The sequence below is a fragment of the Macadamia integrifolia genome, chromosome 11, assembly GCF_013358625.1.
Source record: "Macadamia integrifolia cultivar HAES 741 chromosome 11, SCU_Mint_v3, whole genome shotgun sequence".
Taxonomy (NCBI): Eukaryota; Viridiplantae; Streptophyta; class Magnoliopsida; order Proteales; family Proteaceae; genus Macadamia; species Macadamia integrifolia.
Window position 1 is genome coordinate 29,549,547 of NC_056567.1, and position 18,150 is coordinate 29,567,696.

General features: G+C 37.8%; 1 protein-coding gene across 10 annotated transcripts in view; it reads left to right on the forward strand.

Annotated features, from left to right (window-relative positions):
* Positions 1-4,674, forward strand: part of LOC122094061 (AUGMIN subunit 7) — a 15,313-nt gene extending 10,639 nt beyond the window's left edge. For all 10 annotated transcript variants that reach the window (XM_042664691.1, XM_042664689.1, XM_042664693.1 and 7 more), the window contains 4 exons: positions 361-451; positions 3,004-3,111; positions 3,522-3,620; positions 4,349-4,674. In XM_042664691.1, the coding sequence (XP_042520625.1) occupies positions 361-451; positions 3,004-3,111; positions 3,522-3,620; positions 4,349-4,543 (493 nt within the window). In that variant the 3' untranslated portion in view covers positions 4,544-4,674. The remainder of the gene's footprint in view (positions 1-360; positions 452-3,003; positions 3,112-3,521; positions 3,621-4,348) is intronic.
* Positions 4,675-18,150: the final 13,476 nt, after the last annotated feature.

An 18,150-nucleotide genomic window follows, 5' to 3' on the forward strand; every position in this document is an offset into this window, starting at 1 on the left:
GAAAAAAAAAAAAAAGACTGGGAGCAATCTAATCTCGTGATGCAAACTTGGCATGATTTCAAAGTTTGTGTACAACTGGAAACAATTTTAACATTGAATTTTTTCTTTGGTAGAACTAATTATGGAAATCTGACTTGTACAACACCTTAAATGATTTTTTTTTCTTTTTCTTATTCTTCCTTCTAAAATAAAAATTGAAATTAGGATGGTTTGTTAAAGTTGCTTAGTTTTGTTTACATACAATCTGAGTTTGGTTGGTGTAAAAGGTCTGGTGTTTCAGATACAGGCGAGTAATCTCTCTTGACTGTACCCCTTATAGCAGCAATAACCCCCGTTCCTATAATAAAAGTTCATTTGCAGGCCAGATGTTTCTGAATTGGAATTAAAGCTTTCGGAACAGTCAAAAAAGCTGTTGAATCTTCAGCAGATGGTTGACGATTTGGCATCAAAGGTTTGTTCCAATTCTGTGGCCCACTTTTGTTTGATAAACAGATTTTGGGGTTATTGATTATTTATTGAAGTATATTGCATCTTTGTTAGTTTGACCTAAGCGCGATATATTGATATTTAACATCCATTTAGACCCTTATATTTGTCCTCTATTAGCTGCTTATGTCCTTAGATAAGCTGAGTCGGAAAAAGGCTGAGTTATTGTTGTAGTTTATATCCGTATTAGTGTTGTATTCCACTATCCTCATTCAGCCTTCACATTCCAGATCAAAGTTCAAGGTTTCGGTTTCGGTTTCGAGCCAAGTTTCAACCTGGCTTGAAACCAAAATATGTCACGAAACCTCGAAATTTCAATGAAACTTGGTAGATTTTGGTTGCTGATTTTGATTGGTGATTTTGAGGCCCAACTGGCCAATTTTGGTCCCAAAAGTTCTAGGAAACCCTACTTTAGGCCCATTAAAAATAGTGGAACTCTTAGATTATGAAAAAGAAAAAAAGAAACACAGCCAAAATGGTAATTTGGCTTTGGACCTTAGGTTGGTAGTGTACGTTGTCTATTGTATACATTCTACAATATGACTTATTCTACACAAATTTTAGTACTAGAAAACACGTAGTTCAATTAAGATATGCATTGGTATTGAATAATATACAATTAGAAACCATTTCAGAATTATCAAATGTTACCGAAGCAAGTTATCCTTCATCTGTATCATATATGCTGGCCATATCATAGTTTGACGGTAGAAATGCTCGAAGTCCTTCACAATAACCTTAAAAATGGGATCGTCTGTAATTTTTCAAAATAATTTTAAAAATCTCAAACATAGTTGTCAAGGTGTCGCCTTATTGCATTGCATGCCGCCTTGTGTTTTGACACTTATTTATGCCAGATATCATTTAAGTAAATGCTTTACTTAAGATATTATTCATAAATAAGCAAATACCCCCTATTTGAATCCAATAAAAATAGTTTAAAAATCAAATTCCAAAAGGATAAAAAGTCAACCACCCAGTCCAAGAAGAAAAACTGGATTTTGGTTATATGGGCGATTTTCAACTTTTAAATGCTGGAGTTTTTCTCAATTATGAAAATTTTATAAATTCTATCATGTTAAAACATTGCTAAAAACCAAAAGTCCGGTAAAATAAATTTTTTTTTTGATATCCATAAAATTATTTTCATTCAGGCGATTTTAACAACATTTGCGCAATTAAAAATAAGTTTGACCGGAACATAACTTTGTCATTACAACTCAGATTTAAGTAATCTTAGACTTGTTGGAAAACTGGTTTTATATTATAACTGATACAAAAAGTCTCATGTAAAAATAATATCATTTGACCAGTCAAACTTATTATAGAGCCAGAGCATTTCTCTAAATTTTAATTTTTTATAACTTAATATGACTTAATGTTAATTTTTTATGATTTAATATGGCTAAATGTTGATTTTTAATGACTTCATGTTTAATCTTGATTATTTATGATACAAGGTATATATAGCTTACTATATAATGTTAGAAAATAGGGAAAATAAAAAATAACAATTGGTTGCCTTGTTCGCCTTAAGGCGTGCGCCTTCTAGTCTAAGCGCTTAGACAACCCTCCACTGCCTTGGTTCGCCTTGGCGCCATGACAACTATGATCTCAAAATTGAAATAGTGAATTTTCGGACCAAAAAAAAAAAAAAGACTCCGTGAGGCCATAGATTGACCAACGGTGTCTAACATGTATAAAATTGGTCTCCAACCACTAAGTATTAATCCTATTACTTTTAAAAAATTTGTTGCAAGGAAATCAATATTTTTCTAGAAAAAGATAAATAATATTTAAAAAACTTGAAATTAAATCCAACTCCATGAAGTCGTAGATCAGCTTACAATGTCTGATATATAAAAAGTACATACCATATTTTTTTTGTAATTCATTTTTGGGAAAAGCGATATACCTTCAACTTTTAATCTTGCAAAGACTTCCACAAATACAGCACATTGTTGTTTTGGCTGTGTTCCAGTACTGCCTAACACCATGTTCTATGTTTGTATGGAAGTGATTTGGCAAAAAATCATAAAACCCAGTTTTCCTGGCCCTTTGGAGTCGAAACCAGAGAAAAGCTTTTCGACCCATTTTGATTGAAACTTCACATTTTATACTACAGCTTTGTATCGTTTCAGTTGAAATGATACCAAAAGAAACACCATGTTGAAATTTTCCCGAAACTGTGAAATTTTGATCAATATCTTGCACAATCTAGGTATCACACTTGGTTTTACCAAAATATTTCATGAAATTTTCAGCAAAACCCACCGAGCTTTCAAACATTGTTTTAGATAAAAAATTCTCATTTTTTTCGAAGTTCACATCTTTTGTAGGACATGTCATGTTATGTTTACGTTGTGCCTCCATGCTTTTTCAACTGGAAAGTTCATTTTATTTCTTAAATGTTTTTGGTGTTAGGTTAAGCATTGTTTACTCTATTTTATTATTGTTTAATTATTTTTTCTTCTGTTTCTAACTGTCACTTGTTCTGGGCCTGCCTTTTGTGTTCAGTATGCTTACAACCCAGATGAGGATTATGTAGACGTTGAAGCAAAACTGAGGGAGCATTTAGAATCTTTTCTCGAGACTGCAAGATCCTTCAATCTGATCTACACCAAGGTGATGATGGATTTCTGTACTTTTCCAATGGCTATTCTGCACACAGTATGAGATGAATAAATCCAATTTTAAGATGGAGATTTCATTGCTTTCCCTATTTGAGTATTCTTTGCTACAATGGGCGCACGAGCAGATCCCTTGATATGATTCGGGTCAAATAACCACAACCAATTTAAAAATGCAATAGTTTTAAATGATGAAATTATGTTTGTGAAGTACAGAATTTGTATTTCTTACCTGAATTTTATGCTGGGAGTCCAGTGGGATGCTTTGTCCCAGTTGAAACTTCTTTCTACAGAAAAATTTCCTTAAATGCTGTTGAGATTTTTTGTTTTAAATTTCTTATCGATGCCCTGGAAGTATTTGGAATTTTGATAATTCGTGTCTATATGAATGTCTTGTATCTGTAGGAAATTCGTCCATGGACCCATATGATGGAAGTACCACAGTTGCATGGCTTTGGGCCAGCTGCCAATCGCTTGTTGGAGGCTTATAAAACGCTTTTGAAGGTACCTTTGTCAATAACCTTCAATTTATTCATTTACTTCTGATGAAAAATCATTTTCCACCCTGAACATGAATGGATCAGATTTATTAGTATTTCTTTTTCCAATCTTGAGCATGGTAGTTCTTGATTAATTAACACTGCAATAAACCTGGTTTTCTCAATCTTGATGGTTTTGATGGTGATGATTCATTGTTTATTAATGAACCATATTAAAGTCATTAAACAAAAGTAAGAACAAAGAGCACATTGTTCATGTGGAAATGGCTGCCAAACAACTCATCTTTTCCAAAAGGAAGCCATTCTCAAAATTTTCAGCACACCCTCTTTATGAGCTTTCGTCTGATGTTAACCTTCAATTTCTGAAGTGTCAACTTATCAGTAAGTCTGCAGAACTGCGCGTCATGAACGTGTTTTGGGTCTCATCTCTTGAAAACCATAAAGCTCTTGTAAATGTTTCCTTGTTTCCAATGGTTATGGTGAGAAAATGTCAGTCATGAACCCTAATGCATATGCATGCTTTTTTCGCTTAATTCTTTGTGGTTGAATTATTTTCTATCCTTTTTCCCGCTTCAAATTCTTTTGGTTTCTAGTCTTCTAGGAGGTGTGTAAACTCATCAGCTCATGTTCTCATCGGGCATTTTCTTTGACTTTATATTTGCCTTTGGGGCCATGCATCCCAACAATTCTCATGAACCAAGTGTGTAACTGTGGTTCTGGATCTAATGACAGTTTCTGTGGAACTTGAGGAATCTCAAAGATTCACATGCTGCTGTTGCTGTTGGATCGGCTGAATCAGCACCAGATGAACCCTCTTCTGTCACAAGAATAATTGCCGAGTGTGAGTCAGCATTGACATTTTTGAATCGTGATCTTGGGATCCTTTCTGCTTCTGTTGCTCGAGAACGGGGTGAAGAGGCACAATAATATGAAGATGTCCTCAGAATGTGGGTGTGTGTGTGTACAGTCTAGCTTCTATTCAGGGCATGTTTGTAAATGGAATGTTCTGTTTTATTATCTTTGGCTATGATTGGAATGAGCATTAATTACTGGTTTAATTAGAGAAGTGTACTCAAACTTCACTAATCCTTTTCCCAACTAAACTGATTCGGCCAAGCATTTCATATTTTCCAGGAAAACTGTTTAAAGCCATTTTACTTGACCTGAAGTCATTGATATATATTTTTAGGCAAAAAGAACTCTGCTGGTCTCGCACATGAAATTAATATCCATACACAACTGGGTGTGAAATGACCATCCTACCTCTCACCTATGCTTTCATTGCCCACACATTGGCAGGGTTTTTTCACCATTTTTTTTTTCACATTGATTCCAACGACTTTTGGTCCTTTGATGGGGTAAGTGTAGGTAAAATTTATCTGAAATAAGTATAGATATATTTTTTCTGGGTAGAAGTCAGATTTGTGTGGAAGGATTAGTTCTGAAGGTAAAAATGGAGAGGTATTTATAGCTTCTAAGATTTTATTAGAAAAACTCAAAGAGGAACATACAGAGGGGAAGGGGCTTAAACATACATAATGTATCATGATTAATTTGAAATCCCATTCATTTAATCACGTGCAAAATTCACTGAAGAAAGACCCATTTGATAAAGAAAATCTTAGGCACACATCATGGATTTAAATCCGATCTGTTTACTGATGTCAATACAGAGCGATTGATTGGATAACTTTGCCCTAAAATTTAGCTAATAAAGCAGTTTTTAACCATTTTACCCTTAATAGATATGACACCATCAATTTGTATCAGTATCGTAAAAATATCGATCTCCAACAAAACTGATATGTATCCATAATACTTATCATTTTTACCAAAAAAAAACTCCATATTATGAGGGCAAAAGAATGATATCAGAGCTTCAACCAATGAGAACATACACTTAAGTATCTGATTTTATGGAAATCAGAATATTAGCTGATGCATGTTTCTGATTTTTCCAATTTGTTGTCACCATTATTTTTAGGGTAATTTATCTCATGTATAATACCAAATTATACTCAAACCCCTTGTCATCAATTACTGTTACGAAATATATTTTACATACTGATGTTAGCTACTGTATATTTTTTTTAAATATCAAAATGCCCTTGCATTATAGGTGAAGTACCTAATATACCCATCAAACCCTTCTTCCCCAAATCCTACATCCCTTCTTCTCCTCTCAAGTCTCAACCCTAACCCCTCTTCTCCTTTTTTCACTAAAGAAGAGAAATATCTATTACTATTTGCAATGGGAAAAATGCGCTACAACCTGAAAGTTTGCCGGTATCCGGCGATGTCAAAAGAGAGAGGGAGGGAGGGAGGGAGGGAGGGAGGGGGGGGGGGGGGGGGGGGGGGGGGGAACCGGTGGCCGTGCACCATAGCTGCAGGCAATCTGAAGAGCCAAGCTCAATGGCAATAGCCTCCCAAATAATTGCAGAAGTGGGGAAGTACTGCCCTGTTGTAACCGTAACTAAGCGTATCATCTTCAATTTCAGAGTATACAATAGAGCCCATTAATCCTTCTAGTGAATGGTAAAGCTTACTTGGCTCATTTCAACTGATCCTGCCCTAGTTTAGACACAGACGTGTTATACAATTTCTATTCAGAAATCGAACTCTGGACTTCCCAAGTGGAAATCTCATTCTCACCAGACCTGAGAATTGAAACAAATCAACAAAACTTTTAGTTGTCTGGATTCTCATGATCCAAATTGAGCTTCTGAATCAGGGATTATATCACAATCAAAATATTATTAGTTTAGGGCGTCCTGGATCTTGGCTTTCACATTATCAATGGTGTCCGAGCTCTCAACCGCCATGGTTATGGTCTTGCTGGTAAGGGTCTTCACGAAGATTTGCATGCCACCTCTCAACCGAAGCACCAAGGGGAGAGTGGACTCCTTTGAGATGTTGTAGTCGGCGAGGGTACAGCCATCCCCGAGCTGTTTACCAGCGAAGATCGAACGCTTTTGGTATGGAGGTAGGGATGACAGTGAAGGGTCTGAGGATAATTTGATATTATACACAGGGTGTGTCTCTAATAATAACATTTTCTAGATAGTAGCATTATAAATTACCCTTATTTTTATCACTTAAAAGATGCTCAAGCTATCGTAAATAGCAATGCCCTCTGTCATTTTGATCATCTACAGGTTATGGATCAATCTTATGTCGCATACAAATATAATTTTGAGTTTTTACTTTTTCTTTCTTATTTGATCGTATCTATTGTATAGGTACATGTAAGCCTTTTCGTGAACGGATCAGGTTCACATACGAACGTACACTCCTGATCTGTGGATATAGAATCTATTAAATGAAAAAAAAGAAAATTGATTTCATATCCACGAATCAGGATCGTTCTCGTGTATTCTCATACATGAACCTGATCCACTCTCAATTTTTTCTTGTATTTAACGGTGACTAGTTAGCCAGTCACGCATCAGCTCTATGGGGCTGTCCTTTTGTGTGAATGGTCGGTAAGCTCACCAACAGCACCATCATAATGGTATCTTGTGGTGAACCCAGTTCCAGGTTTTCCACAAATACTTCATTCGCCTCTACCTTTAGGTTTCAGCTACTTGGACTAAACAATTCAATGATCTAATAATTTTACTAACTAATTATGCTTCTTCTCTCCAACCCTAACCTTTTTTCTTTTTTTTCGATGACCCCTAAAAGCCTAGCTTGAAGATTGTTCATCAAGGTTTAAAAACTCGGTATTGGGAATAGATTTTTAAAATCTTAAATGTGATAAAGTGTCAATCTTAAAAACTGATGCAGTGAGTACTCTTTCGCATAGTTAGTAAATTCGGATTCGGGAATTATTCGGACGGAGAATTATTCGGAATAATTCGGACGATTAATTTAAGGATTCGGTCAAAAAAGCGGTCAAAAAATCTTATTGGGGTTTTTTTTTAAAAAAAAATTGTTTTTTTATTTTTTATTTTTTATTTTTGATTTTTTTTAAAAATAATGTTTAAATGGACCGAATAATTCGGTTTAATTCGGATTCGGTCCGAATTATTCGCGAATTATATTCATTTTTGAAAAAGTCGCGAATTTTAAAGAATTTTATTTTTAATTCGGATTCGGTCCGAATTTTTGATAAAATTCTTTAAAATTCGGTTCGGCCGAATAAATCGCGAATTATTCGGCCGAATTGCTAACTATGCTTGACACCGATCTCACTGGTCAAGTTTTTGCTCAAAATTAGATGGGGAAGTGCCTTAAAAGTAAATTCAAAGTGACAAATATTTACAGAAATGTAGTGAAATTGCACTCTGATTTTATAAGCTTTAAACTCATATTTCAACTACTCATGACCAGTGAGATGAGTATCAGTTCCTTTATGAATGGACCCGCATGTCCTGGTCAAAGTCTGTGACCTGGCAAGGTAGTGTCACCTTGTGACAATGGTGAAGTTCACAAAGATTTGATTCTTATGAGAAACTTTTGACTGCTTGGTTTAGCAGCTTTTGGGAGGTTGAACCTGGGCTTTGACCATTACTGAAGTTATTTTCTACACTCTTTCTGCAGTTGAGTTATCTGGATGCATCAGTATTTTTGGTTTTTGAGTTCTTAATCCTTTGGTTTGCAAGTCATCTTCTTTTTCTACTTGGTGGTTTTGAGGTTTGCAACTGCATCATACCATAAGTCTTGTTTCAGGTTCGATGTACCAATGGGAGAAACTTGAGAACTCAAGGTGTTGCTAGAATGTTTGATGTAGAATGGATCTAAGATCAGCCCTTGTGGGTAATGTTCCTCAAGGAATAAACCGACTTACCAAGGGCAATGGTTCTCTGCTTTGGCATACTGAGACACCCAAGAACTTGAATATAGTTGCAATAACAACAGGAAAATGCAATCTAACAGAAATAAATAGCTATGGAAATAGCCAAACAATATGTTTATGACAATAGCAAACATCAAATATACTTGCACAACCAAATAATTTGTCGATAAGTAAAACTGAAAATTGTTCTCATGGGGTGCCTATATGTAAACACTTCAATTCTTACCTCTACTATGCAAGGCGTGGGGGTGGGGGTGTGGTGCTCCTAAAACTCTTTATAAAAGGGTCATTCCAATTTTAGCAGCTCCAACGAGTGCTTAGCCCCTTTACCAAACAAATCAAAAGGAAAATTGGATGAAGATTCTAAATATTTGTAATTACATTAGAATTCCCAAAATAGAAATCCAGCAATATACCAATACCTTACCAATTGGCTATAATTGTCTGTATGAATCAAATAAACAAATTTTTCTCGTTGAGAGGAAAAATCACCATTTATTGGAAATCATTAGGAGCTTGTTATTTGGTATGCATGTCCCTAGGACCTTTAAGTCCGATGCACTTCTTTCTGTATTCTTCCTAATAAATCTTATGCCTTCCAGTATCCTTGGTCCTAAAATATCCTTGGGAAGTCTTGTCTACCCTTGTTTCTGCCTTCTCGTCCCCCCCCCCAAAAAAAAAGGTGTTTTGGTGTGTGTGCTAAGTTCATGTTAATAAGTATTCTCATACTAAACTTGACCCTAAAGCCTTCAAATGTATCTTTCTTGGCTACTCTCTTGCTATGAAAGGCTATAAGTAGCATCCATCCTCTAGAAAGCAGTTTGTCTCCAACGATGTCACCTTCTTGAATTTGTGCCTTTCTTCTCTCTCCATAATGCCACCTCTTCAAGGTGAGAGTAGTGGAAGTAAAGAGGTGGTTGTTGATCACCCTTTGCCTATTCCTCCTTTTCTCCTTGATGTAGGGAAGACTAGGGATGTGGATGTAGATGATGTGATAACATTAGATTCAGGGGGAGTTGGTATAGGAGGGGAACCTAGCAATGAAGAGGTTGACAAGGAGAAAAAGTTACTTATGTTCAAAAGAAGGAAGAGGTAGACTTGCCAAAAATCACCTTCTTGACTCATGTGACACGTCTTCCCTTCCTTCTGAGTTAGATCTCCCCATTGTTGTTTGGAAAGGAACAAGAGCTTGCACCGATCTTATAGCCAATTTTGTTTCCTATGATGAAATCTCTCCTATAGACGTTGCTTACTTAGTTGCTCTTTCCTCGACTCCTATCATCAGAACGTCTTTGAGGCTATGACTGATCCAAAGTGGAAGGAAGCTATGAACTAGGAGATGATGGCTCTTGAGTGGAACTGCACTTAGGAAGTTGTTGATCTTCCAAAGTGGAGTCCCTAGAGGATTTAGATGGAGTAGTCAATCAAATACCCGATCAAATAGCACTATTGAATGATATAAGGCTAGATTGGTGGCCAAAGGATATAATCAAGTGTATGTAATGGACTATCGAGAAAATTTTTCTCTAGTGGCTTAGCACAACTCGATAGGATTGGCCACTGTGTTGGTTGATAGTGAAGAATCAATTCCTCCATGGTGACTTTGAAGAGGAATTGAATATACAAATCCCTCTAGGCTTCGAGTTTCCCATAGTTGAAGGTAAAGTGTGCCGACTTAAGAAAGCTCTCTTTGGTCTCAAATCGTTCCTAAAGGCTTGGTTTGAGAGGTTTAGACAACCTATACTAACAAATGGATACACTTAAAGTCAAGTTGACCATCACTATCTACCTGACAAGGTAGTGGTAACATCACAATTCAATAGTTTATGTGGATGACATTGTGGTAGCTAAAAATGACCGGGAAGAAATAGACATGAATCCTAATAAGTGAGCTTTTGGTTCTAACAAATTTTCTCTCCTCTCTCGACTTCTCTTCTTCTCGGTTTTCTTCTTGTGCAGGTACTGTTGTGCTAGTGCTTGACTTTATTACGTTCTATATTTATGATTGAGCCTAGGTATCTAAAATTTTCACTCTGCGGTATGCTAGTATCCAAATATCTCCCTATCATCAAATTTCATCACCTCACTTTCAGTCCTGTTGTTACTTTACCCACCATATACTCTATTTTTGTTTTACTTATTTTAAAACCTTTTGTTTCCAAGGTTAACCTCCATAATTCCAACTTTGTATTTGTCACTGCTTTTGTTTCATCCATCAAACAATATCATCTGCAAAAAACATCCACCGAGGGATCTGATCTTGAATGTCTCTAGTTAGCTCGTCTATGATAAGCACAAACAAATATGGGCTTGAGGTCGATCCTCGATGTAATCCAATTGTAATTGGGAATTCACCAACCCCCCCCCCAAAGGTTAAAAAACTCGTTTCGTTTTGCCGTTTCAGTCAATCCAAAATATCAAATATTCCGCCGAAACAAAGTACTTTTTTCCATGTGTTTTTCTTGGACATTTTGGGGAGCTAATGGCCAAAACTAGTAAAATAAGCGAAATGAGATGACAGAAATTTCGACGACATAGTGCATTTTCTTTTACCGAAATGATCGAATTGACCAAAATTTAGGCAAAATGACCAAAATTGTGTCTTTTCATGTTTCATATGCAATTTCGTTTCGAATACTTAATAAAAAAATGCAGGAGAAATCAAAAAGATGCAGGGTCCTTTGTCTGCCTGGCTAGTCAAGCATGGGCTAGTTCATAGATTGTTGGCTTTCGATTAACCAAGGGAATAGAGACTTACAAATAAAAGCCCAAGGATGGCACTGCATTGCTCGTCATTTCATATGCATATGGTTCACAGTTAATCTACGTTCTCAATGTGCCTATGATGTAACACCGGCGGGCCCATTAGATAGATAGTGTAGTAAAAAAAAAAAAACACCAAAATTTTGGTGAGATATCACCGAGTTCTCGAACCATGCCCCCCTCCCAAAGTTCTTACACTAATACTACACCATTATACATATCTTTAACTATTTCTACATATTTACTTGAAACTCTTTTCTTCTCTGGCCCTTGCCAAATTAATTCTTTAGGGACTCTATTATAAGCTTTTTCTAAGTCAATAGATATCATATGGAAATCCTTCTTGCAAGGAAATTAATAAGCAATAAAATAATAAAAGACTAGTCCTAGATAGACCCCAGACCTGTTTCTTTAGGTGGACCAGAAAACTGAACCGCAAGCCTGTAAAAACTGGTCCAAACCATAACCAGAAGCTATGATTCTGATATGGTCTTCTTTCTCCTATGGTGGTGTTTGAGATTTAGAATGTAACCGCAAGCGTACGGATCAGTGTAGCTACGGGTCGAACACAGGGAGAGCAGCCACTTTATTTTTTTATTTCTTTTAATAATGCAAAAGTGAACTAATTAATGATTGTGATCTAATTCTAATTACCGTCCTAAACATATGTATCTAAAATAACGTCCTAACCATTCGTCATCTAAGAATTTAAAGATGCAAGCCACGTAATTAAAATTAAATAAATAAATAACTAAAAATAAACAACCCACGCAATTAAAAAAAAACAATAAAGAAAAAAATGCTGAAATAAAAATAAAGTAAAAGAAAGGGGATAAAGCTAGAGAGAGACTCACAAGTAGGTTTCTCTACTTAGCCCGAGGGATGCATCATAATATGAGCTTCCCTACTTGACCAGAGAGTCACTCTTACAAGGGTTACTCTACTTGGCTTTAGGGAAAGGGAGGCAATTAAAATAAAAACAATAAAATGATGGTTCTATGGCTAGGAGGGGCAAAGCCAACACATACACCAGCCATGAACCTTGGGGGAAAGGGATAGCAATAATGTAACGACTGAAATTAAAATCCTAAATTAAGAAAGAAAGGGTAGTCAGAAGAGGGAATGAGAGGGGGGAGAGAAGACTACTAAAGGAGCCTACTTACTTGAACTTCAACCCTCGAACTGAAAACTTGATCGATTTGAGATACTACCAGTACTAAAAACCAGATCTGGAATAAACCAAATCTGAAATTTCTAGTACTAGAGAAAACAAATCTTGAAAAAAAAATTGCTCCACGGCTCGTGATTGTCACCTAGATCTAAGCCTAGAACTATAACTTAAAAACTTACAACTCAATTGCATAAATCATAAACATAAAAGGGTTGAATAAAAATAAAAGAGTGCTTGCATTAATTGAAATAAAAAAAGCTATTACAAAAGTGATTAAAGAAAAGATAAAGAAGAACTAAAACTAAAGAGAGAGCAAGAGAAAGAGAGAGCAACTAAAAAAAACTAGAAGAAGAATGAATTGTCTCCCCTCCTCTTACATGAGTTGTATTTATAGGGAATGGGGAGGTAGGGTAACAAATTTCTCTTTCCTAAAAGGGAGAAACCCACAATTGGTTGTGAGATCTTTTGAGACCAAAAGTGCTAAGGTGGAGGAGAGAGAAGAGAGAAATAAACTTTGAGAAATTTCCTATAATTTGTTTGCTTATTTTCTTTCCTTTTTTTTTCTAATTTATTTCTCTTCTTTTTCTCCCTCCAAGGGACGATTTTCCTTCTTGCTTTGTGTGATTTGGACAATCTTTTGGTGATGATGTGGAGGAGAGAGAAGATTTAGACAATCTTTATTTCTCCCTTATTTTTTTTCTTTCCTTTTTTTTTTCTTCTCTTCTTGCGCAGGAACCCTTCCACGATTTTCCTTGCTTCTAATTTGATGTGGAAATCCCCTCCATGCCCTTAGTGCTTTAAGTGAGTGAAAAGCAGGAAATCTTCAGCAAAATTCTCTAAAAAAAAACAACCATGAGATTCGAACTTGAGACCTCTTGGTGAGCAAGGAAATTTTGCACACCATAGCTCACCAACTACACTAGGTAGTTGTTGTTACCAAAAAGGAATCTTCAATCACTTAAGGATGTGGTCCATTGATCCTTGTTGGCATTTGGAATATTCCTTGTACCTCTGGGACAACTGCAAATGGGCTGGTTCTGCATCTCGGTTTAGTTCTAATCCATTATTCTTTTTCTGGCCCGAAAAGAATAATTATTTGTACGGGTGACCAAACGAATGTGTACTTTTAATTGAACACGTCCATCTTGCTCAGAATTTCATCCTCTTCGCAACCATGAAAAGAAAAATGACCTCTTTACGTGTAAAATTGAAGATATAACGCCCGATAGTCCTTAAGGCCTTGAAAATATAAAACCTGCAAAAAGAGAGTAAAACCCAAGGTAGCTCCATTCTAAGTATGTAAAATGCATGTTTTACTACCCTAGATTTCACACATAAATGTGCTCATCACAAATCTCTTAGACACAAATGAATGCAAAGCTCTGGAGTCGAATAAGACATATGCAGGTATACCTGATACAGATAAGACACCTAGCATTGCATTACATATAAGTATAATAAGTTACTCAAATTTTTAATCACAAAAGTCTTTTAATTAAAGTGTATCTGCTACTACTTCATTACTGGCTTCAGCCTCCTCAGCTGTTAAGGCATACATCTTTCCCTGAGGTTGATTTCCCTGAGTCAACGCATGTCTATGGATAGGGGGCCGATTAGGAGGTGCCACTGCTGGGTATCGGCAATCCTTGGCGAAGTGCCCATACGAATGACAATTATAGCATCGGTTCAGTGATATCTGAACCGGAGCGAGAGCTCTCTGTACTAATTCTGGCACAATCGGAGGACGAGGGGGTCTCGGGGACGTAGGCACCACACTAGTGTTCGGACGAAAAGCTGTAGTGCCCCACCCACTAGTTGGTTGGGAAGGATAACCCGATGGCCCATAAGGCTGCCGATACAAGGGACTATAAGAATATGACCCACGAAAGCTCTTGCTTGGGCTACCCGAATCAGCATATAGATTTGCCCTCTTCCATAGTCCTGGTGTAACGGGTGGCTCTCCCTTTTGCTTGTCTTCCATTGTCTTGACTTTTTGCACAATCATGGATACTCAGTTAAGTCCAACACCTCCAGCACTGTACCAATAGATGTCTTCAGCCCCTTCAAAAATTTTTGGGCATTTTCCTTAGTCGACTTCATATAGCGAGGAGCAAAATAAAACAAGCTTTCAAACTATTGCTGATACTCCAGAACAGTTTTACTTCCTTGAGTTAGTGCCATAAATTCCGCCTCTTTGCAGTTTCTAAAGCTCTTTGAATAATAATTTGATAAGAACAATTCCTTGAATTGTTTCCAAGTAGGCTTTGAGTGAGTTACCATCAATAAAGGCTTGGAAGCTTTCCACCAAGATCAACTTCATTTCTAAGTTGCAACCCTGCACAGATAAGCTTCTGTGCCTCTGTTCACTCTACAATATCAAATGCTTTCTCCAACTCTTGAATCCATCGATCTGGCTCCAATGGGTCATTACCCACCTTGGTGAAGATGGGAGGTATGTACTTCTTAAAAGATTCCACCACCTTTTCCGTAGTGGTAGATGGTGGATGATAAGGTGGATAAGCCAGATAGTAGGGATAGAGTGGAGGCATCATAAATGGTGGAGTACCATATGGTGGAATTGGAGGGGTACCTCCCGATTGAACTTGAGGTATAAACCCAGGTGGTGTTCCTCCGGATTGCACTCCAATACCTAACCCCACGGGAGGGTCCTGTGGAGTAACCCCTCTAGGAGGCTGACCCTGTAGAGTAGGGTTCAAGTATTGTTGCATAGAAGCCATGAAAGTTTGTTACTACTGAAGCAACTGCTGCTGAAAGGCCCCTTGCGACTGTTGTATGAGTGTCGCAACATCACCAGGAAACCCAAAATTTTGTTCACGGGTGGGTTACCCTGAACTTCCTCTGGATCATCATCCACTTGTGGTGGTGGATGTGAGGATTGCTCCACGGGTCGAGGTCCACAAGAAATGGGTGGTCGACCACGAGAGGTACCACAGGCACGAGTGCCAAATCTAGTGCGTACTATGGCATTCTGTACCTGGATTATTTCAAAATGTAAGCATTGATTGAGTGCCACAACATTTATATATGCATTCACAATCAATTGCATTTTATATCATATGTTACATTGATGCACCACACCACATGATCAAACGCACCTGCAATTATCTATCCATACATAGTTGGGTCTCACAACAATGCTTAATTACGTGGCAAAATACCCCTATTGGCAACTAATTGGGACCCACTAGGCACAAAGTACCAAAAAATTTCAGATTTAGGCCATTCTGGGCCTTAATACCCAAACCAACAGGCTAAATCGACTGGCAAGGTCAGGCTGGGGCCCATCGGTCACGTCCGAGCAACTTAAAAAAAGGGCCTTTTAAAACCCTTATTCCACTATTTCCTCACTTCTTCTCTCCAACTCAGAGCAAGGTGATTTGAGGGACCTATCCCATAGTCCACTCACGATTCCGCTCAAGAAATCGATGTCCAACTCGTCTTCATCTTCTCAAATACTCAAGTTCCCTTTTCTCCATTTTCTCTTTGAGAATGATGTTTTTTGGTATTCTTTCATTATAAAAACTCATAATCTCATCATATACTTTATTTCCTCCGTGGAATATTTGGTTTCTTGACAATGTGATGATTCATTTACGCTTCCCATGGTGTGTTGGCCTTGATTGACCGATTTATAGATAGAAATCTCAAATTCTTTGCCCTAATTTCTTTGTTTTAGGGTTTTCTTCTTATTTTTCTTTTTTATTGCAAATTAATGGTTCCCATGCTTTTCTTCACTCTCAATGCACACACACATTAGTAGAGAAGCCATTTCCATTCATGTGTGCATTGTCTTTCTTCCTTTTGATACACATTTATCCCTTTATAATCAAATCTTTGGAAATTTTGGGGGGTTTTTCTTCATTCTTTTTTTATGAATGACAATGCCACCATGTCCATCCTCTATCAATTACTTGTAAAATAGTTTGATTAATTCTTTTGTAGGTAGCTACTCATTTTCCGCTATGATTGGCTCATATTCGCCCAATGTAAAACCTCCATTTTCTTTAAGTTATTGTATCGGGGTTTCCATCCCCATTTTCCAATTTGTTTAGGCCTCTAGCCATGATTTTGCTTGTTGTTTCCCATTCAACTACATTTGGCATTAAGTAGGTTCTCACACTCATATGCTTCTTCATTACAAATTCTTTTATTTCTTTCCAAGTTCATCTCTTAATATCATTGCATTTTGATATTTGTACATACACTTCAAGGTTCTTTCATTCATGTCACTTCTTATAGGGTTCATTTCATCCACCCTTTTTATAATATTGCTTATCACATCCTTCTCGTATTCTCTGCTCATTACCCTCACACATCTCCCTAGTATTTTCAGGATGTCTTCGAGGAAGGGTAAAGAAGCAGCCTCCTCCTGCAAAAGGAGGAAGACCACTACATCCCGAGGGGGGAATCCAAACCCCGGTTCCGCTTCCTCACGGGCCCGACCTATGAGGAAGGCCTTTGCCGACCCATCTGACTTTGATGAGGGCTTGTTCCATAGCCTTGAGACGGCTGTAGCATGGTCAACCTTCTCCAAGAAATCCATCATAATGGAGAAGACAGTGGTGACTGACGACTTCAGTGCTTATCAGATGTTGGATAAGTTCACCGCTCTAGGTTGGGACCCCATGCTCTATCTTGACAACCTGTGCTATGAAGACCTCGTCTGATATTTCTACTGTAACCTGGAGGTCTCCTACGACAATGGGGAGTACTCCCTCACTAGCCTGGTGAAGGGGGTAAACATTGTCTTGACCATGGACTTGTTGGCAACCATTCTGGGTATATCAGCTGAGGGTGCTCATTTTTACAACCCCCCAAGGGTAGAGGTTGTGGGCTTAAACTTGAGCCCAGAGATGCGGGAGCATATCTATAGGACCATCTATCGTAGGAAGGAGTGCCCGATGTCTGAGACAGCTTATACCGTCGATGCTCGAGTGTTTTCAAGCCTAGCCCAGTTTAACCTGCTCCCAAAGCGGGTCACTGGAACCAGGTGAGCTGTTCACTAGAGAAAACTTGAGGAGGATGGGGTTATTGGTGCCGATGGGTGCACCACAAGAGGCGGAAGAATAAGGGCCAGAGGACAAGGAGGGAGAGTATGTTAATGAGGAGGATGAGGATTATTTCCCTCATCCAGATGAGGAGGAGATTGATGAGGATGAGATCCTCGAGGAGGAGCCCCTAGAGACTAGGACTGCTGATCCACACTTTAGAGCTCCACCACCTTCAGGTGGGGCTTTTGATTTTCAGAGATTGGTGGACAGTATTAGTGCCCAGAAAGATTAGCAAGATAAGATCCTAGAGCACGTGGAGGGGAGTGCCGCCCAAAAGTTGGTGATACAGCACAGACTAGGAAGGGTAGAGGCCAGTTTCCAGTCCTTAGCCGAGGAATTAGATAAGGTTTCTGACGAAATTGCTGCTAACTTCTGTCGAGTGAAGAAGGAGGTTATCTTGATGAATGACAGGTTTTACTTTTACGACTGTCACTTCAAGTGCACCTCACGGCCTAGAGGTGGGGAAACTTTCATTGTGGATGACGACGATTGATGAAGCGACAATTCCTCCTTCTACTTCTCTCCTTGGAGTCGTCCTCCACTTTCTCTACTTTTCTGGTCTTATCTTTCTGGTGGTGTAATTCTGTGGTAGTTTGAGTATTTTCATACTTTCTATTGTTTAGGATCTCTTGGACAGTTTGACTTATGATGTTTATATTTTTTTTTGTAGTTTGGTGGTGACACTGGCTGTCACCCCTCTTTTGTAATTATCTTTATGTATGTGGTTATC